This window comes from Mirounga angustirostris, unplaced genomic scaffold (genome assembly GCF_029215605.1).
Source record: "Mirounga angustirostris isolate CCGP_5_RB_7025 unplaced genomic scaffold, mMirAng1.0.hap1 SCAF_17, whole genome shotgun sequence".
Classification (NCBI taxonomy): domain Eukaryota; kingdom Metazoa; phylum Chordata; class Mammalia; order Carnivora; family Phocidae; genus Mirounga; species Mirounga angustirostris.
The window spans coordinates 44302481-44323822 of record NW_026991725.1 but is presented as its reverse complement, the minus strand read 5'-3'; the positions used below and the strand labels follow the sequence as shown (position 1 = coordinate 44323822).

The 21342-nt window shown below is 57.1% G+C and overlaps 1 protein-coding gene across 1 annotated transcript; it reads left to right on the top strand.

Annotated features, from left to right (window-relative positions):
* The first annotated feature begins 97 nt into the window (after positions 1-97).
* On the top strand, positions 98-21138 carry OGFOD3 (2-oxoglutarate and iron dependent oxygenase domain containing 3). Its single transcript, XM_045888216.3, has 9 exons — positions 98-715; positions 2714-2931; positions 5222-5297; positions 6279-6321; positions 8485-8549; positions 9033-9089; positions 13852-14005; positions 17303-17426; positions 20823-21138. Exons 1-9 carry the CDS (start codon positions 291-293, stop codon positions 20957-20959), a joined length of 1299 nt encoding a protein of 432 aa, XP_045744172.2. The 5' UTR covers positions 98-290; the 3' UTR covers positions 20960-21138.
* The last annotated feature ends 204 nt before the right edge of the window (positions 21139-21342 follow it).

Sequence of the window (21342 nt, the reverse complement as noted above, 5' to 3'; positions counted from 1 at the left end):
CAGGCTCACGCCTCCCGGATGCACCTCACCGTTCCCCCCTCCAGCCTCAGGCGTCCCGACACGGCCGGTTAAGTTTGCTCCTCATGCACAGGACGGACGTTCTGTAGGGAAACGGAAAGCTATCACAGCAGCGCGGCCTTCGGGAGACAGGCGCGGGCTGAGCACCAGCTGGTCCCAGCACCCGCGGGTGTGGCGCAGACCCGAGCGCAGCCAACCGACCCCGGGATAAGGGCTCGGAGACCCCAGCAGACGAGCCTGGCGAGCCCCAAGAAGAGCCCTGGGACCTGGGCATGGGGGTCCTGAGACCCGGGAGGAGACGACGACTTGGAGACCCCGGCAAGAGGGCGCACGCTGCGGGAGAGGACGCACCTCAGGCCGCAGGTCCCGAGGCTCGGCGAGTTCCGAGGGCGGGGGGCGGGCGGCGCGGCGCCCTGCGGAGTGCGCGCCCGGGTCCGCGCCCCGCCCCGCCCGGCTCGGCGCTCGGCCTCCGATTGCTCGGGCCTGGCCGCCAGACCCGGGCCGACGGTCGAGTGCGTCGCTCTGCGTCCCCGGCAGCGCCGGCCTCGCGCAACCTCTCGCGGCGCTCGTCCCGGCTCGCGGCGGCTCCCGCGTCCCGCCCGCTTCCGCAGAGGCCTGGCCCGATGGCGCCTCAGCGGAGGGGCGCGCCCAAGGCTCCCGAGGGCAGCGGGCCGGCCGAGCGCCGGCGCCCGAGCAGGTACCGGACGGCGCGGGGAGGGGCGAGCTGCGGCGGCGGGCGTGGCGTGGCCGCGCGGCGGGCGTGGCCAGACCAGGGGGCGTGGCCTATGGGGGCGTGGCCGCAGAGTCGTGCTGCGCGGCCGCGGCTCGGGGTTGGGACTCCGGACGGGAACTCGGGGCGGGAGTCCTTCCCTGACCCGGACCCTGTGTGCAGAGGGCTCCGCGGCCGGCCTCCCGACGCGGGCGTGCTCCGAGGCCCCGTCGTGTCGTCCCTGTGCGCTGTCCTTAGGGCTCTGTATAGGAGGGCCGTCGGATGGGTGGCCCGATGAATGAATAAGGGACCGTCCCATCGCGTAGCCTTGCAGGGGGTTCTTCCTAAAGCTCTCAGAGCCAGGGTGTGTTTTCATCGCTCCAGGAAAAATCACTGGGCCCCAGTGCTTGCCCAGCGGCCATGGACCTTGCTCTGAGACTTGGAAAGCAGGCCCCTTCTGTTCTGGCGAGATTCTCTGGGTGCAGCTTGAGCCAGCTTGCTCCCAACAGGGTGCTCCCCTTGAGCAGACCTCGAGGGGAGTGTTGCATCTGAATCTGGCCGAAGATGCAGTTTCTTCATCTTTTGTGTCTCTGTGCGTGTGTCGTCGTCGTCGTCCCCCCTCCCCTTCCCCCCCCCACCCCGTCCCTTTCAGATTCCACAGCCGCACTGTGGGGAGAAGGGTCCCCAGCAACTCTGCCTTGTCCGGCAGGGTGCCAATCATTTGCTGCTGAGATGGGCTGGCAGTCTCCCTGCCCTGTCTGGAATTTCGGGAGGAGGGAAATGATGGGCCTGCTGGTGTCAGGTGTCCACCCTGGTCTAATTATGGAAGGCTGGGTGGCCTGGAGGCTGGACAGCAGTTCTAGGGGTGGGGAATCTTTTTGAGTTGGGCAGAGCCCCCCTTCCCCTTCAGGTGTCTATGATCCCTGTTTAAAATGATCAGGTATCCACTCAATGTGGTCTGACCATGCTGTGCCCTCCTTGGGATTTATTTATTGGAATTTGTTTTATTCATATAGCACTGCAAAGAGTTGAGGGACATAAAAATAGAAGTCAGACTCCCTGCTTTTCAGGAATTAATCGCATACTTGAAGAAACAGGGCACACCTCCTTAAAAGAGTGCCTTGATCTTTTTTCTTTCTTTTTTTTTTTTTAAGATTTTTATTTATTTATTTGACAGAGAGAGACACAGCAAGAGAGGGAACACAAGCAGGGGGAGTGGGAGAGGGAGAAGCAGACTTCCCGCGGAGCAGGGAGCCCGATGCGGGGCTCGATCCCAGGACCCCGGGATCACGACCTGAGCGGAAGGCAGACGCTTAACGACTGAGCCACCCAGGCATCCCTTTTTTCTTTCTTTTTTTGCGAGTTCTTTGAGCCCTACAGTCACCAAGTCTTTCCTAGACAACAGTAGACAGCTTCCCGTTTACACAGGTGCACACAGACAGCCGCACCCACGGGCACATACATGGGTACAGATGTGCACACACATGTGCATGCAACTTCAGCCCTGGCGGTGAGAAGTGTAGTTACCCAGGTTGTGCAAAAAGTGTCTTAATTGTACATTGTTTTCACTGTGCTTATCTTCTCGGCTGGCTTGTGGTTTTAGTGAAGTGGGTTTGACTCACACTTAGTTTGTGTCCTGTGTGTGGGCATGGGCCCTGGTACATGGTTCGGGGCAGTCAGTTTCAGTTGCAGGCAATGTGATTGGCAGCACAGATTCGGGTTCTCCGTGGGCCTGGAGGGACACTGACTGGCAGCTCACCTTGTTCCCAGCACGGGTCAGATGGGGCTGGGGGCCTTCTTCCCCAGCACGTCCTCTCAGGCTGCCGAGTGCCCCTGGATTGGCTGAGAGCAGCTCTGACCTCCGTTACTGCAGAACAGTGTAAGACTTGCTGTAACCAAGTGTGGGTGCGGTCCCTGGTCATCATGGTCTGTCTTCTCAGCACACACGGGTGCCTTTGGGTGACGGCGGTTGTGTTTTGTCCTCAGCACCAAGAGTGTCCGGGCCCCGCGGGAGGTGCCGAGGAAGTGGCTGAGAACCGCCATCCCGGGGGCCTGCGCCGTGCTTGCTGGGCTGCTGCTCTGGGGCAGTCTGAGGGGTGATGGTGGCGTCACTGAGGTCCTGGCTCACCGTGGCGAGATGCTACCAGGCAGGTTCATCGAGGTGCCCTGCTCAGAGGACTATGACAGTCACCGAAGGTTTGAAGGTAGGCGATGCTGCTGCAGTCCGGGAAAGAGCAGCACGTCAACATGGAACGCGCTGTGTCTGAGATGTGTCCGTGTTCTGCTGCAATGAATTGGTGGGAATCAGATTGAAAGTGGGCGGGGGCCGGGGGGTATGGGCGAACTTTCCCTCCTTCAGGTGGGTTAACCCACACCTGGACTGGGAAATGCAGGGGCAGGCCTGCCGGTCACCGAGGCTAACATTTTACCGAGGTGCCCTGCACTCTGCTGGAGAGACAGTTTGCCTGGAGGCACACAACGGAATTGGAAAGGTAAGGAAGAGAAAGCTGAAATGAGAAAGGTCTTTGGCTATAGAGTGTTATAGAGTGTTGTCGCTGCAGAAAATGTTGCAACAAGAAATGTCACTAATGGGGACGCCTGGGGGGCTCAGTCGTTGAGCGTCTGCCTTCAGCTCAGGTCATGGTCTCAGGGTCCTGGGATCGAGTCCCGCATCGGGCTCCCTGCTCAGCGGGAAGCGTGCTTCTCCCTCTGCCTGCCACTCCCCCTGCTTGTGTTCTCGCTCTCTCTCAAATAAATAATAAAATCTTATAAAAGAAAAAAAAAGAAATGTCACTACCAGAAGCCCTTCCCCAGGTCGAGTGTCCCATGCCGGGGGGGGGGGGGGGGCAGGAAGGCAGGAGGGGGCGTGGTACCCAGAGGCGCCCATTGGGTTCGGCACCCCGGAGAGCCCAGGACCTCAGTGCCAGTGGGCTTTAATTTCTCACACATTCCTCGCTGCTGGGCACTTTCTCCGTTTTAAAAACCTAGCCTGCACGACTGTCTTAAAGACAGAATTTTGTTCATTTTTTCATTGAGAGTAGTGCTCTGGACTGAACTGGAAGAAGACTGCCCAGTGCTTCCACTGAGTGGCGCCCGCGGGCCAGGGCTCCACCTCCCTTGCCCGTGTGGGTGCCCTCCCTGTCTCCCTCAGCCTTTCCCTCTCCTGTCCCAGCTTCCAAGAAAGTATTTCTCTGCAGTTAGAGCTGAAGTTTCTCTTCTCACGCACTTAATAATTTAGCAACACTAAAAGTTTGCACAAGGGGGTGGGGGGATTGGGAGTTGTTATTATTTAGCAATGTGGGGTTCCAGTTTGGGAAGCAGAAAAAATCCTGGAGACGAATAGTGATGATGTTGGCACAACACTATGAGTGTAAAATGGTAAATTTTGTGTTATGTATATTTCCACAATACCAAAAAATAGTTGAGGTCTATTTAAAGCTTCTGGACTTCTCTCCTGCCCCTCAAGCTGGAGGGGCTTCTACTTTGGGCAAGGGGCTCCTGATGAGACAGAGGCTCGACCCCTGTGGGGGTGTCTGGACAGAGCACCGCACCGTGTGTGTGTGGAGTGTGTGCTTGCCCTGATAAGTCAACCATCCAAAATTCACTTTTTCACCCAAATTATACTCTTGACCCTTACTCATGTTGAACACTCTGTTCCTACTGGGTTTCAGCATTTCAAAATTCATGGGGTTTTGGTTCTCTCTTTTTAAAAATCAGTTTCTAGGGCGCCTGGGTGGCTCAGTTGGTTAAGCGACTGCCTTCGGCTCAGGTCATGATCCTGGAGTCCCTGGATCGAGTCCCACATCAGGCTCCCTGCTCGGCGGGGAGTCTGCTTCTCCCTCTGATCCTCCCCCCTCTCATGCTCTCTCTATCTCATTGTCTCTCTCAAATAAATAAATAAAATCTTTAGAAAAAAAAAATCAGTTTCTAACCTAATTGCCTTGTAGCTCAATAATATATAATCTGTATGATATAGGTCCTTTGATATTGGCTCAGACTTTCTTTTTTTTTTTAAGATTTTATTTATTTATTTGACAGAGAGAGACAGCGAGAGAGGGAACACAAGCAGGGGGAGTGGGAGAGGGAGAAGCAGGCCTCCCGCCGAACAGGGAGCCCGATGCGGGGCTCGATCCCAGGACCCTGGGACCATGACCTGAGCCGAAGGTAGACGCTCAGACTGAGCCACCCCGGTGCCCCTGGATTTTTTTTTTTTAAGATTTTTATTTTAATTGAGACACAGAGAGAGAGAGAGTGCACAAGCAAGGAGGAGGGGCAGAGGCAGAGAGAGAGGGAGAAACGGGCTTCCCGCTGAGCAGGGAGCCCAACTCGGGGCTTGATCCCAGGACCCCGGGATCATGACCTGAGCTGAAGGCAGACGCTCAACCTGTGGAAGGCACGGCCCCACAGAGTTCCCCTGGGGAGGGCCACCTATAGGTAAGTCCTCAACAGATTCAGCATGGGGTCAGCATCTCCTTCTGGCTCCTCTCTCCCCAGGCTGCTCGCCCAGGAAGTGTGGCCGGGGCATCACTGACACTGTCATCACCAGGGACGAAGCCCAGCGGATTCGCAGGTACCCAAGCCTCTTCTGTCCCGAACAAATGGGAAAGTGGGGCTGCAGGACAGGAAGCAGACGGTTTTTACTAAAAAAGCAACGTAAAGAAATTCATTTAGAATTCCTAAGCATTTCTTGCGTGCCTCCAAGGGCAAAAGCAGGCTTCTCCAGTTTCCAGGAGCAAAGGGTGTTCCCCTCAGGGATGCTGCTGCTGCCGCTGGAACCCGCCGAGGCCCAAGCCCTCTTCAGGGGAAGTGGGTCTGACCTGGATAGGAGGTCTAGGAGATGCTGCCTCCTCAGCTGTTGGGGAGACTGTGCGTGCCCTGTGCAGACGTGCCCCCTGCAACAGGGGCTCACAAGAGAGCGGTGCAGTCTCTGTGCCTAAGCTGGCTGGGCATTAGCCCTTGGGCCGACCAGCCGTGACTGGCGTCGGGGCAGGAAGTCTTACTCAGATGCAGCCAACACTGGATTTTTCTTTGTTGGGATTTTAAAAACAAGATCTTAAAGCTTTGATTTTGCAACAAATTGTTCAGACACGAGAGCTGTTTAGACACAGGTGCAAGGTGGAGCGGCGTCTGCCCTCAAGCTGCCTTCAGCCTATGTCCCAGCTGCCCGTCCCAGCAGGGAGACGCTCCTCCTGTTTCTAGATAGCAGTGTAGGGGCTCGTTGGGCAGGAGTCACTGGAGTCGGGTTGACCCATCCCCAGGGACCCAGTGGGAGTAGCTCAGCCCATTTGGGTGGACACCAGCTCTTGGTGCTAAAGATGGAAATTAAGCCTACTTGTTTCTCATCTGTCATATTTAATTAACAAGATGGTGAGGAAATATTACCATTTACTCATTTAGCTTTGAAAATTGAGTCCTTTGGTCTGAACATGTGTTTATGTTGCAAATATTAAACAATCTATTAACATTACATGAATCATGCTGGTTATTTGCCTAGATATACCACAGAGAATTCTACTAACTAAATCCTGAATATAATGACCTTCCCCCACAGCATAGCCGAGAAGGGGCTGTCCCTGGGAGGATCTGACGGAGGGGTGAGTTCCTGCTTCAGTTTTCTTTCTGCCCCTTTAACTTGCTGTCCGTCCAGGAGCAAGGAGGTGTCCCCCCACATCGCCAGTGTGGACAGGCCACATTCAGGGGGCACAAGAGTGTCCCCGCTCTTCACAGGGAGTTGCAGCAGCCTGCTCCAGATCTGGGGCCCCCGCTGGGGGCAGGCGGATCTGGTCTCAGACAGTGAGCTGACAGAGGGTGAGTTAGGAGCCCAGTGAGGAGGGTGGCCAGCCCTGGAAGCGGGAGGGGCTCCTGGGACACGGTGACACACATGCTCCCCAGCCTCCAGGCTGGAGGCCCCACAGACACGGTGTGGGCACTGTCATCCATGTGTGTGAGAGTGCAGGGGCCCAGTGGAGGGGGGGACGTCCCAGGGGATCTCATAAACAGTGCGTCCACCCAGAACCTGGGGATAAGACCTTATTTGGAAAAGGGGTCTTTACAGATGCCATGAAGTTAAGGGTCTGAAGATGAGGTCATTCTGGATTGGGGTGGGCCCTAAATCCAATGGCAAAAGTGTCCTTATGCGAGAGAGGCAGAGAGAGACTTGTGGAAGAGGAGAAGCCGCAGGAAGACAGAGGTGGAGGGATGCAGCCATAAGCCAGGGGACCCCTGGAGCCACCAGAAGCTGGAAGAAGCAGGAGGAGTCCTCCCTTAGAGCCTTCAGGGGGAGCGTGGCCCTGGCCACACCTTGATTTTAGGATCTCTGGCTTCAGTAGCTGTGAGGAGACAAATTCGGTTAGTTTGAGTCCCCGGTCTGTGGTGATCAGTCACAGCAGCTGCTGGGCCAGGGCAGCCCTGTGCCTCATCTGCCTCCTGGGCAGCGCCTGGGGTCCTGTTCTTATGAGCACCACACATTAGCTTGCATTTCCCTGTGGTGTCCTGAATGTGGGTCTCCACCCAGCGTGTGAAGCTGTGGAAGATAGTCTTCTCTGCATTGTTTGGCGATGGCTGAATTATCGCCATTACGCAGACCCGGATCGGTCTACATGTTTGAAAGTCCTGGGAAGATTAGTTTATGGACTTTGCTAGAATTTCTAAGTATCTCTATGATTATCTGCATGACTTTATTTTATTCTGCAAAATTTCCCCCAGAGTTCTGAAAATTAAGCTCCTTTTATTTCAGTTTGGTTTGAATCAGGGGTAGCATTTATTAAAAACCCATTTGTGCATGGACTCATCTCTTATTCTTTGTTGGGCATTCCCAGGAAGTTGTCTTGCAGCAAAGAAACCAGATTTGATGCCTTTAAGTTCAGTTAACATTTATTAAGCTCAAATTATGTTCAAACCCCTGGGCTGATCACTGCACCAATTAGGAGAAATATAGTAGCTTCCAGATAGCGTAAAAATGGTCCCTGCTGGTGACCACTTTTCCCGAATGGGGCGGAAGACCCACAGAGGTGGGGTGGGCAGGGGTGCAGAACACTTTGACGGTGTTTTAGAAAGTAGGACCCAGCAATTCCACTTCTGGGGATTTACCCAAGAGAATGAAAGCATCTGTCCACACAGACTTGTCTGCCAGTGTTCAGGGCGGCTTAATTGGTAATAGCCCCAAACTGGAAACAACCCACATGGTTGTGTTACCCCAAACCATGGAGTGTCCTCAGCAATAAGATGGGATGGATGTCTGTGGACACAACAGCATGAGCGAATCAGAGTGGTGATGCTGAGCAGCAGGAGACCCAGAAAGAGTGCATCCCACATGATTACATTCACATACAATTTTAGAAAATGTGCATCAGTCTGTGACGGTAGGAAGCACATCGGTGGTTGCCTGGGTGGGGAGGAGTCGGGGGAGAGAGGCAGGATGGCAGAGGGTACGAGGACATTCTGGGATGTGGTTGTTATCTTGATGGTGATGGTGGCTCACGGGTATGTGACATCAAAGCTTATCAAATTGGGCAGCTCATCTGTCCCTTACACCTCAACAGGGCTGAAGGAGCGAGGGTGGGCGGGGTGTGATTCAGCTGCAGGAGTTCACAGGTCTGTGGACCGTTTTCAGAAAATCAGACTGGGCGGGAGAGAATGAGATCTGTCCTGTACATACCCTGGGTCCCCTGTCTTGAAACCCGGCATGGCCTCCCGGTCCCAGGGTGAGGGTGGGCTGGACCTCAAGGCCCCTGCCGCCCTGTGCTCGTCTTTTCCAGGCATCCGTCTTGGACTTGCACTCGGGGGCCCTGTCTGTCGGGAAGCGCTTTGTGAATCTGTACAGGTGAGAGCCCTGAGGGGCTGCAGCCCTCCCTGCACCCCTGTGCATTTCTTAGCTGGAACTGGGGGTATGGCCCTTCTCAGGGGGCGGGATCCTTGTTCACCAGCTGCAGGGAACAGCCTGGGGCTCCATCGGAGGCTTCTCCGGGGCCTTCTCCGGAAAGCGGGACCTTCCTGAGGCCGAGGGGCAGCCAGAGGGAGAGGTGGGAGGGGTGAGAGGCTGGCCAGGCCCTCAGGAGAGCGGGAGAGTCCGGTGGGACTCCGATCCTCCCTGAGGCCAGAGAAGCAGAGATTCTCCCAACCTTGGTGCTCACATTGACTTCGGTCCCTTTAATCACGTGGTTATCGCTGGAGAAACAGAGATCAGCACCCAGGAGGAAAAAACGAAGCTAAAGGAAGTGGGGAAAAGATTCAGAGATTATAATAAAGCGTTGACAACAGACGTCCAATGAAACGTTACATTTGTTAACAGCCTATTTTTTCACAGATACTTTGGAGATAAAATACAAACCGTCTTCTCAGAAGAGGACTTCCAGTTGTACAGGTGAGGAGGAAAGCGGTCATGACGTCAGACGTGGAGGCAGGGGGCGCAGGCTGAGTGGGGAGGGCGGAGGGTCGGTGCCGCGGGAGCCCCGCCCAGCCAGGGGCAGAACCCAGGCGCGCCACGCCCATCAGGGCCACGCCCACCCAGCTGCAGGGCCACGCCCACCAGCCCCTGCTCAAGGGCCTAGGCCACGCCCCAGGCTAGGCCACACCCACCCACCCTCTGCAACCGTGCCCACCCATCTTCACCCCGCCCACCAGCCCACGCCACGCCCCTGGGCACGCCCACTTGTCCGAACCCACCGTGATCACGCCTTCCCCGACCCTGCCCATCCCACCACAGCACCGAGTCCATGCCCGTTGACCACGTCCACCCACCCAACCCTTGCCCTCAAAGACTACCACCCGGCCATACCCATCTGACCACTACCTCTCCAGACCACGCCCGCCCCGTGTCCACCCCAGCTGAAGGCTTGTGCATGTCCCTGGGGTATGTGCCACAGCCCCTGGCTTGTCGTGGGCACGTTGTGAGCAGAGGGTCTCACGAAGGCTGAAATGCACAGTTCACTTTACAGAGTCCGGGCAGGTGGACCCAGGGGTGGTACCTCTCTGCCCTGGGGGCCAGGCCAGGGAACCCATGGACCGCATGAGCGTCCCCAGAAATACTGAAGGGAGGGGGCTTGTCTGGTTGGCCTCTTCTCCCAGCTCCGTGGTTTTTCTCCTTCCCTGACACTCTGTGCAGCCAGGGCCGACTGGCAGAAAGTACTAGAACAGCTGTGAGTGTTACACTCTGCACTAGCGTCCAGATCGCTTCGGGCTAGCTGGTGGTGCACAGGGCAGCCCCTGCCTCAGTCGCTGTGGGTCCAGCCAGGCCATCGAGCCCACACGACCCTGTGGCAGGAGCAGGCCCGTGGAGGCCTCGTGCGCCCCCCGTCTGTCCAGGGCTGCTCCCTGCCCCTCGCAACAGCTCACGTGGAGGGAGGCAGAGCCAGCCTCAGCGGGTCCAGCAGCTCTTGCAAGAGCCCCACGAGCAGCCCAGGGTGCTGCAGGGGGCCGGACCCTCTCAAGTCACACCACACATGCTGGCGCCAGGAACGGCCCTCCTGCCCTGACAGCGCCCCTCACTGGGGAGTGGCTTTCTTTAATTAAAACTTATAATTTTTAGATAATCAAGACTCACAGACTGTTTGGGGAAATAACACAGGGCGATCCCATGTACCCTGCACCCAGTTTCCCCCAATGGCAACAAGTTGGTGTGAGCAGAGCAGGGCATCGCCCCCAGGAACCGGCCCCAGTGCTGCCCCCACCGTCTTGCTCAGAATCCCTGGTTCTACCTTATTTGTGTGAGTGTGTGCAATTCTGTCCCCTGGGTTGGTCATGTAAGGGCTGCCAGTCACGGTACCAAGCGTCTCGTCGCCATGCGGACCCCCACGTTGCCCTTCTGTCCCCTCGGCCCCGGCACCCGTCCCTGACCAGCAACCAGCAGGCCCATTGCTACCGTAGCCTCGAGGCCTGGAAACAGCTGCTGCTTCCCTTTGGTGATGTTTCCAGGGAGACAGCCGGGCTCCTGGTCCAGAGAGAAGCGAAGGGTCGGGGTGAACTTGACCTGCAAATTGTAGCAGCAGTGAGCGGTGCCCTTGACCCCTGCCACGCGCTAGTGACCTCACTGGGTCGGCCCTGAAGTCTGGGCCTGGAGCGAGGCCGGGTTTCGCAGCACAAAAGGGCCAGGTGACCAGCGGTGCAGGAGCCTGGTCTGCAATCACCCCGTGACTGGTTTACTGTGTTTACGGTGTTTACTGTCAAGTGAACAGCGTGCATCAGTATTTTAATGTTCGTAAGTTCAAGGCTCTATGAAACGTAAAAACGATCACCACGGATGAAGGGAAAATAGCGGATTTGTGTCTCATTCGAGTGCGAGCCTGCAGAGAGGAAGGGGTGTCGATCCAACTGCGGTCGGGGACAGTGGTTGCGCAGAGAACCCAGGGAGAGTCGCACGTATGGAACAGAGTTTGTATTTCTGGAGTGAAAACCCAGTTGGCTGTTGAACCAAGAAGGGTGAGCGCCGTTGCCGGGCACGTGGGTGCTGGAGGAGGCGGCTGCCAGGAGGCATGGAACGCAGGCTTCATCAGGACGTTCGCTGTGTTCCACCAGAGCTGAGGGTTTAATAAATGAGACTGGTAGTTATCAATGAGGAAAAATGGAAGGAACCAATTAGTTTCACACAGTAAAACAATTATTAAAATAATAACTGGGGCGCCTGGGTGGCTCAGTTGGTTAAGTGTCCCACTCTGATTTCAGCTCAGGTCATGATCTCAGGGTTGTAGGATTGAGCCCGGCATTGGGCTCCGCGCGCAGCAGGGAGTCTGCTTGAGATTTTCTTTCCCTCCACCCTTCCTCCTGCTCGCATCAGCTCTCTCTCTTAAAATAAAAAAACCTTTAAAAAAATAATCATAGGGCGCCTGGGTGGCTCAGTCGTTAAGCGTCTGCCTTCGGCTCAGGTCATGATCACAGGGTCCTGGGATCGAGTCCCACATCGGGCTCCCTGCTCGGCAGGAAGCCTGCTTCTCGCTCTCCCACTCCCCCTGCTTGTGTTCCTGCTCTCGCTATCTCTCTCTCTGTCAAGTAAATAAATAAAATCTTTAAAAAAAAATAATCATAATAATAACCCAATCACTAAAACTTCTCAAAATAGATTCTCAAATAGTGTTGCCAAGGAAATGGCAGTTTTAGAGGGTAACGTTGGAATCTTTTTTCTAACTTTGTCTATTCTGTTGTTAAAAATAATTGAGCATTCTGAGACATGACAAGAGTATTACCAGCATGAGATCTCAGCCTGATCTCATTTATGGTCTAGATCGTCACAGAACATTTCTGCTGGACCAAGAGAGCGAGGTTTGGGGACTCTCGAGGCCATGGCGATGTCATGGTCAGAAGAGCTGCCTGTCTCCCACGAAAGCATTCTGATAATTCACACAAAATACAAAATGCTCCGCTCTGTGTGTCTTGTGAGCTGGAAGGAAAGCTTTGAGGTTGGCTTTATGGTTAATGTTCAGGGTGAGAAATTCCCGGAACTCCACCTCGGGTTATTACAGAGGTGGTCAGTGTGACCCTGGGAGCAGGGCTCCTGCCGCCCTCGGTGCCACGTCCACGTGGTTTCGTCGGACTCCCAGCCATCTCTGGACGTGCTGAAGGTAAAACGTCAGTTTGTTTCCCGTCTTTTCTGGCTGTCATCTGTCTGCTGACCTCAGGGAGGGTGTGCAGCGTGACATGCAGTGGCCGGAACTGAAAACCGGAGGACTGTCCGGGGCGGGCCCCCGCGAGCCCAGAAGGAGCACCATCACCTCATTAGTGTGCCATCCACAGAGTGTGTGGTTTGATGACAGAGTGAAGGAATACCATGAGCCTCTAAGTTCTTTCGGTTCGTTGAACTGGGACATTTGGCTCAACACTGTTGGCAAAGCTTTGCGCGTTGAAGGTGAACAAAGATGAAGACAACAAAGCCCACTAAAAATTCTGACATTCTCAGAAGTAGTTTTTCTGACTTGGCTGATAAGAGCTGCTGAGCGCACACGTATCTCCTACCCCGTTGAAGGGTTAGAAGCATTCTGAGTGTAGTTGTTGGCCCAGCAGAAGTTCCGTGAACATCGCTGATGGTAGAGTCCTTGCTCTACTTACTGAAATGAGTCTAAGGGGGTCCCAGGAAAAGTTTGGTGTGCCCCCAGTTGGCGCCCTGCGGAATGGGGGCACCCTTTGGCTAGTGGTGTGCCTGTTGAAGCATCGGCCGGTGGTTTGGAGATGTTGGAAGGATACCCTGTTGTGCTGGAGCTACATTGTTTGTGGGGCTAGAGCTAGCTCCGCACGTGTGCACAGGGGTACGTGGGCAGGCCCCTGAATGTGTAGGTGCGTGTGGGCGTGTACCTGAGTCTCGCAGACTTGGGCATATGTAGGGGTGTAAGTGTGTATGGCGTGTGTGGGTAGGTCCGTGTGCACACGTGTGTCCAGGCATGTAAATATGCTGCGTGTAGGTAGGTATGTGTACACGTGTGTAAGGGTGTACGTTTGGTGTGTGTAGGGAGGTCCGTGTGCACGTGTGTGTAGAGGCGTGTAGGTGGGTGGGTAGGCAGCAGGTGTCGTGTGTCTACCTGAAAGACGGGGGTCAGCCCGTCTAGCACTGCTCCCCTGCATCTGGCCTCCCACAAGGAGGCGGCTCCCTGGAGCTCGGCTGTGCAGGTCAGCAGCGGTCCAGGCAGAGGTGGTGCCCCCACTGTGGATGCCGATGTGGGGGGCTGTGCTCCATTGGCACCTCGCCCCACAGCTGCGCGTGCAGGGCTTGGAGCCCAGCCCCCTGGACGTGCGAGGAAGGGGCCGGTGTCTCTACGGGGTGCCACCCCTCTGCTGTGGCAGGCGGTGGCCCCGGCCCCTGGCTGCGCACACTGTAGCTCCCAGTGAGGGCCCCTCTGCCCCGCTCAGGAACACGCGCACGCGATGCAGAGGGCCGCTCTCCTCCTCTGTTGCTCCTGAGTGTCCCCAGCGGGCCTGGTGCCGTGGCCATTCCTGCAGGGAATCGGTGCTCAGTTCCTAGTCCTGCACGTGGTGTCCTTTCACACAGGCCCAGGCTGCTGGGTGTGTGTCTGTCCATCTGGCGGCTGGCCTGTAGTCCATGTCTTTTTGCGGCGTGGCGCTGTGTGGGCTCTGCGGGACCTGTGGAGAGTTCTCTCCGGGGGCCGCACTGCTCCTGGGTGATGCATGTGTCCTCCCGACAGGGACGTGCGGCAGAGGGTCCAGCTCACGATCGCCCAGGCTTTTGGCATCAGTGTGTCTTCGCTCTACCTGACAAAGCCCACGTTCTTCTCCCGCATCAACAGCACCCAAGCCCGGACGGCTCACGATGAGTATTGGCACGCACACGTGGACAAGGTGAGCACCCACCCTCCGGCGCAGGTGCTGGGGCTTGTCCGTGCCTGCCCGAGCCGGCTCGGCCTGGGCTTCGGAGCATCTGCCCTGTGGCGTGTCTGTGGTTGGGATTTTAGATGTCTTCCTCTCCGACATTTGGGGTGGGCCCTAAACCCTGTGGAACCCCGTGGATGTCGTCAAGGAGGTAAAACCCGTCCCCGTGGGACAGTGAAATGTGCACTAGGAAGTGGTGGGCACCGTGGTACCCTGTCCTCCGTGGCTGCGTCCGCTGGAGCCGTGAGCTCCACCACGTGCCACCCAGGCAGCTCTGTCGTCCCCACAGCTGCAGGTGGCCTCCCCTTGGGCACCCTCCACCCGCATCCCGCCTCTTCACGGGAAGATCTCTCGACCACTCAGGATCCTCTGGATCTCCCGTCCTTGATCTCTGTTGCACAGTCCCAGCTAATCAGTGATCTCGACCCGCTGAGTTGGAGCCCATCCCCATCTGTACTGCAGCCACGCCCCCCCGTGTTCTCAGCGTGCTGCCGGGGTCACCTGAGGGCTGCAGGTGTGCTCAGGTGACCGAGGACCGTCCCTCGTGTCCCTTGATGCTAGAACGAAAGAAGCAGGTGAAGAATACCCGGAAAGCTTGGGATGAGTGATGAGGGCAGGTTGGGACGCACGCTTGCAAATGGGGCTTCAGCTCTGAAACCCAGCCAGATGCTCAGCCTTTGTTTAATCTCGACTGGGCTGACGGAGGCGGCACCGCGCGTGGCCATGAGCACAAGGGTGTGGTTAGTGAAACCGAGGACCCCAATATGTAATCAGTTCAAGCCAGCTTAAATGGAAGTGGCGTCTGTGGCCAGGGGCTCCCAGCGGGCCAGCGACGCTCTGGGGGCTCCCCAGACTCAGGCTGGGACTGCGGGATTTCTGGCCTCACGGCGGGAGGCCCAGGGTCTGCTTGCAGTGTGTTTGGATGCCAGTCGGGCCGCTGTGGTCCAGCCCGTCCCCCTGCCCCTCACGGCTGTGGCAGCTGTTGGTCTGTGGGTGACCACCGCCGATGGTCACCGCACCAGGCGGCAGGTGCGACCTTGGCCGTGAGATCATCACAGACGTTGCAGGGGCAGAAGTGGTTCTTACGGTGCTGACGGCAAAGACGATGCGTGTGGAGGACGGACGGGTACGTCCAGCATACGGAGAAGGGAGCCCCCTCCGTGGGCCGGAGCCCAGGAGGATCTCCTGCACGAAGGAGGAACAGCCCTCCACCCACCAGGAAGAGTCCGCTCAGGAGAAACAACCCTGAGCGTGGCCCGGCTGCGTTCTCGCACTTCGAAGAGAATACTCCTCAGGCGGGAGGAGACTGGCCGCCAGTCACATGTCAGCAGCCTCAGGCTCTCCAGAGCGATGCTCAGAGCCAGGAGGCCACGGAAGGGTCTGCAGGAGCCGGGGTCACATGAGCAGCCACAGGCCGCTCCCGTGTGGACATGGCAAAAAGATGTCCTTAGACGCAAGAGAACTCTGGAACGTGGCATCTGCTCCTCATCCGCGAGGCTCTTGTCTCAGCTCAGGAACAGAGACACCCCCGCCACTCCCAACCAGCTCCCTGGTTCTCACGCGAGTTCTGAGGGTTCCTTTGCGGTATCTGGGGGTGGGCGGGTAGGAGAGGGTCAGGTTCCTGGACTCCCCGCCCACTGCACAGGGTCTCTCTCAGGTTTTACGTGGCTCACGTATGATTGATGGACGTGAGGTTCACTGCGGAAGCTGCTCAAGAAGCCCGGCCCCGGGAGATTCGCAGACTTATCCCTCTGGTGTTTGTTGGGAGAAGGGATTCCGGACAAGGGGAACCTGAGTCGGGGTCTTAGTGGGGGATGCGGACACGCCCAGGTGTATAGGAATCCAGCCTCATGTTGCATGGTACCAAGTTTGTGAGATGGTGACATTGCTCTTGGGCACTATGGCAGCTCTGCTGGCCGGCCCCCCTCCCGTCAGGAGGTGACTGTCGTCATGGTGATGGGGGTAGAGATGGTTGCAGGGGGAGAAGGCTTTTCAAGCCTTGATCAAATATGGCACGTGAGACTGGCCTGGGGCTTCTGAGTCGTTCCCAGGATGCCTTCAGGTGTCAATAGAATCACGTATGACTGGCTGTCAGCCCCGCAGCTTAGAGGAGAGAGTCGGGCTGTGCTCCAGGGCTGGGGGGCGACGGTTTGGACTGCAGTTCTTAGACCCCTCCATTTATCTCTTACCCAACACTTGCTAATTGAACGATTCATCAGCCTGGAAAATGTTATTATGTGATTAAAATTCCTTGTTTGTCGATATCACTATCTTTGTGTGAAAAGAATGCGTATCTCGGTTCCCTTTATTAACCAGATCCCGATCTGTGTGAGTGAGCCCTTGGAGAAGTGCAGTCAGCTTCTCCTCAGCAGCCTGAGGTTCTAAACCAAACCCTGCAGATGAGAAAACAGCATTTCCACGTGGTGCCCCTTGTCTGCCCTGGCCGCGAACAGTACCTCGCCTCCCAGACTTCAGGGCATCTGAGGGAACAAATGATAGCCACCCCCTGTTTACATCCCTCCGTCCAGGCCAGGGGTGGGGGTCGGTCATCAGAGGGTCCGTGCTCAGACGAGCCCTCAGCCAGACCCCGTCCTTCACCATCTGCTTTGCACTGCCCGCGCGGTCTGCCCGAAGAGCGTCTATGCAAAGAGGCTCACGCACTAAAGGGCAGACACTGTAGGGTCCGCCAGATAAGGACCCCGGGGTCGTCAGAGACAGAGGCAGAAGGGTGGGGGCCGGGAGTGTTTAATGGGGACAGTGTCAGTTTGGGAAGATGCCAGGCGAAGTTCTGGGGACGGACGGTGGGGATGGCTGCGCGACTACGATGTGCTTCGTGCCCCTGGCTAAAATGGCACATTTATGGCACGTGTATTTTACTACAGTTAAAAGCAAAGGTTGGGGCTGCCCCACATGTGAAGAAAGAGCAAAAGCACTTGTCGTTGCCGCGTTTGTTCCGTGTGTGGACGTGGGAGGTGGGAGCTGCCAGTTAGCGGGTGACACGGCCACCGTCCCGGGAATCGCTGTGGCTCGGGCTTGTCGGCCGAGCGTCCACACGCGCTGCATCTGAGCTGTGCAGGAGCCCCAGGCAAAAGCGCAGGACCGCGGGCCTGACCGCGGTGTGTCTGTGGTCGGGAAGGCAGCCGGCGGTCTCATTTAGGAGGCGGACATGTGTTGTTGACCGACCTCGGAAGCGCGAGCGCGGCCTTCTGGGCTGGTGTGCCCACGAGCGCCCGGACGCTGACGTGCTCCCTCACGCTCTGCCCGCAGGTGACCTACGGCTCCTTCGATTACACCTCACTGCTCTACCTCTCCGACTACCTGGACGACTTCGGCGGGGGCCGATTCGTGTTCATGGAGGAGGGGGCCAACAAGACGGTGGAGCCGAGAGCAGGTAGGACCCTCAGGCGGCAGCCCCAGGCTTGCAGGCAGCTGGGCAAGCCATCCATCTGCTGGCCTGGACACGCCCGCTGCCCCAGGTCACTGCTGCACATCCCCCGAGCCCCCCACTTCCTGCAGTGCATTCCCGCTCTGTGCCTCCCCAGACCAGGTGGTCCTGGAGCCCCCAGGGCCCCCAGCACGGCACGAACACTCAGAGCGGCCCGTGAGCATGTGCTGAGCGGAGGGACCGTCCCCTCCCTTCTGGCGCTTGTGGGGAAGGCTGGGTTCGCAGCCCCAGCCAGGACTCCCAGAGACTCACAGGCAGAGCCCGGACACCTGGCCCAGACTCCTGGGCCGCGCCGTCCCCCTGCGGCCACGGCTCACCTGTTCTGCCGCACTGCGCTCACTTGCTCACTGGGCGCCCGCCTGGTGGGAGCCCAGTCAGACCAGAGAGGCTGCCCTCCTGGGTTGGCTAAGAATGTTCCTACCGGCCGTGGGACCAAGCCAGTGGGTCCAAACAGCTCCCTGTCGAAGCTCTGAGTGGGACACGCAGTAGCGTGGAAATCAAAGCTGTAAAAAGGGAATTAAGCAGCTCAGGGTTTGCTCTCCTCCCTCTGTGGTGAGCACGGGAAGAGGTGCAGACCCGGCTCAGTCAGTGGGCAGGAGGGGCCTCCAGACACCCTGCAGCTCCGGCAGTTTAGCAGATTAAGAACCAGAGAAGCTTCTGGTGCTAAGGCCGGGTGTCACCTGTCACTGCTTTCAAGAGACACCCTTGTGGCCCAAGAGGAAAAGGACGTGAAGGACCTCAAAAACTGAGATTATTTCACATTTTTGGTTACTCAGTTGCTGAGCTAAATCTTATTTTAAGTGATTTACTGAAGAATGTAAAAAGCCAGAAAGTACCTTTTTCTGAATTCTGAAAAGTTTCATGTTTATAGAATTATGTGGGCAGTATTATTCAGACAACTTGATGTTCCCCTAGGGGATGTGGCCCTGGGAGACTCGGCCTGGGGGATGTGGCCTTGGGGGACGTGGCCCTGGGAGACTCAGCCTGGGGGACGTGGCCTTGGGGGACGTGGCCCTGGGGGACGTGGCCCTGGGAGACTCAGCCATAGGAGACTTGGCCTGGGGGACTCAGCCTGGGGGACGTGGCCCTGGGAGACTCGGCCTGGGGGACTTGGCCTGGGGGACGTGGCCTTGGGGGACGTGGCCCTGGGAGACCCGCCCTCCAGTGTCAGTGTTACCGTGTTTGCTCTTTGCCTCGTGTGGTGTTGGCGGTGCTGGCCTGCTGGTCACCACACAGATGGTGACTTCATCCTCTGCTGGTAATTTCCTCGTGGTTCTGGTGACAGGTAGCCTGCCACTGGGTTCTTGCAGAGCACATCTGTAGTGCCTGTGTTTATCGGAACCACTGCGCACTTCCCAGCTCCGTTGCTGGGCTGCACGCAGAAAGCACAGAGGGGCTCCGGCAGGACCGCACGGCCCGAGTCGCACTTTTCTCCACAGGTCATCACACCGGCATTTGGGGGGCCTGAGAATCTCTCTCCAGGTGGGCAAGATGGGGGTCTGCCAGGTTATTTTATAACACTCCCTCTGTCCCGTCCCCGCCTGGGGCTCAGCGAGGCTGGTCCGTGCCCACAGATGTCACGGGAACTGGCGTTTGCCGGGCGAGAGATGCAGCGCGTCTCGCCCGCCAGCGAGGCCACATGAAAGTTGGCATCCATTCCTTACACAGCGTCCTCGGCCTCATGGGAATCCACAGGAAAATAGCCACAGCGCCTCACGCTTTCCCCCTTACTCATGCTTCCCAGGACCCTCTCCGTAGATCCGGGTTTCCAGTGGGGACCGCTTTCCTTCGGCCTTCACGCATCACACCCCTGGCAGCAGCTCTTCTGAGAACGTCCCCATCTCACCTTTTCTCCTGGCTATCTTCACTGACTGAAATTCAGGACTGATAGCATTTTCCTTTCTCTTTATAAACATCATTCCTTTATTCGGGTTCCATTCTTGCTGAGAGAGTCGCCATCACTGGGTCACTGTCTTTTTTCTCTGCTGTTTCCAAGATTTTCCCGAAATCTTTCATTTCATCCGTTCCATGGTGTTGGGCCTCGGCATGGACTTATTTATATTTATCCCACTTGGAGTTTGCTATGCTTATTGGACTAAAAGCCAAAAGTTTTCATCACGTTGGGGAAAGTTGGGCGATCATTTCCTCAAGTCCTCCTTTTCTGCCCCAATATTAATTTCTTCTTCTGAGGCTCCAGCAGCATGAACGGTGGGAGGCTTTGTACTGTCCCAAGGTCTCTGTTTGCAAACTGTGCCAACGCGCAGGGAGGGATGTGGAGATCCCCCACTCTTACTGCCTGTCAACAGACACTTGATTGCCGTGTCCTTCTGCACAGGGGGCAGAGGGCATGGACGGGTGTGCACACAGGCCTGACTGCTTGTCCGGTGTCTCAGGTTTGAATCAAAGTGCAAGAGACTGAGGACAAGATGTCTTTTAAAAATGTGGGTCTCAGAGAGTGTTGTGCGTGCGGCTTGCTCTGGGAAAGAGTGTTTCCTTCGCGGGGACGGCACCGTGTGTGAGCTCCAGGAGCCACCGGGCTCACACTCGGCTTCCGCTGTGTCCACGATTTCTTTTGCTCTGTTGTTCCCAAGCAGAGCACAGTTCTTTGCTTACAACGAGAAAGCAGCAAGTGTCTGAGATGGACTTTCCTTTCCTTTGCAAAGATTATGGTCGAGTTGCAAGTATGAAGGAAGCAGTCGCGTTTCCAGCAGTAGCTTCGAAGGGAAATGCAGTTGCCACAGTGCCTGCCGAATCCCTGGTTCCTCCCCTGCAGCTTTGCAATGGTCAGCCCCCTTGTAGAAAGATCTACGGTGCTGTGTGCAAGGCCAGTTAAAGACGGAAGCCAATGAGTGGAATTGTCTGTTGACGGTTGGAGGACCCCCTCCTCTTGACTCAGAAGCTGCCTCTCCCCACGTCTTCACCTTTTGTCCCCACTTGATGGGAGCTAACGAGGCGAGGCGCTTGGCGTTGTCTTGACGCGTCTTCCCCGATTCCTGGTTAAAGCTTTGCCATCACTCTGCAGGGTTTGGTTTTGTCTGACGTGGGATTAGAAGTAAGGTCCTAAGCGTCAGACCTGAAAGGCTGTGAGGGGTGGGCCTGGGGCGGTCCCGTGGCTTGTCGGGGCGCCCTGGGCGGTGGCAGGACCTCGCCCCAAGTCTGGCCCCGCCCACCGCGAAGAGGGTCGGGACAGGGGTTGGGGGGCCCCTCACTTCCGGCGGCCTCGCCTGCTTTGCGTCCTGCCCAGCCATTCCGTGGCAGGCGGGCCTGTCCCGTTCTCCTTGTTTGCTGCGTCAGGGCCGGCCGTCTGTGTGGCCTCCTGGTCACTGCTCTCTTCTGTCCCAGGTCGGGTGTCCTTCTTCACCTCGGGGTCCGAGAACCTGCACCGCGTAGAGAAGGTCCACTGGGGCACCCGTTACGCCGTCACCATCGCCTTCACCTGCAACCCGGACCACGGCATCGCAGACCCCGTGTTCACGTAGCCCCGGCCTCGGCACCCTCCCCGGGAGCAGCCACGCCGGACAGATGCCCCCTGCCGCCAGTTCGGCCCATTTCCATTGAACAAGGTGCCTTATGAATCACCCGGAGGTTGATTTGCTGCTGTACTAATCGTTTCTCGTCTGTAAGTAAATTAGGGGAAGCGGCTCTTCACCCCCAAGCACCCGTGTGTTTGATTCAGCGTGCTGTCAACGTCGGGCCCAGGAATCGGCAGCGAGCCGACATGCCCGCCTGCCTCCAGGAGGGATCCCCGGGCCCTGGGTGGAAATTCCCGTTTGTGAATAGATAGGCATTCGCCCGGGCCTCATCCAAGTTCAGAAAGCACCGCGGACCGTTGAAGACCGACTTTGGGATGTGGACGATGGCA

Bases quoted from the DNA above. Each gene is read 5' to 3' on its own strand.
- OGFOD3 (XM_045888216.3), top strand. From the start codon at position 291: ATGGGGGTCCTGAGACCCGGGAGGAGACGACGACTTGGAGACCCCGGC. The intron at 2,932-5,221 runs GTAGGCGATGCT...CTCTCTCCCCAG, and splicing joins CAGTCACCGAAGGTTTGAAG to GCTGCTCGCCCAGGAAGTGT. The intron at 8,550-9,032 runs GTGAGAGCCCTG...ATTTTTTCACAG, and splicing joins CGCTTTGTGAATCTGTACAG to ATACTTTGGAGATAAAATAC.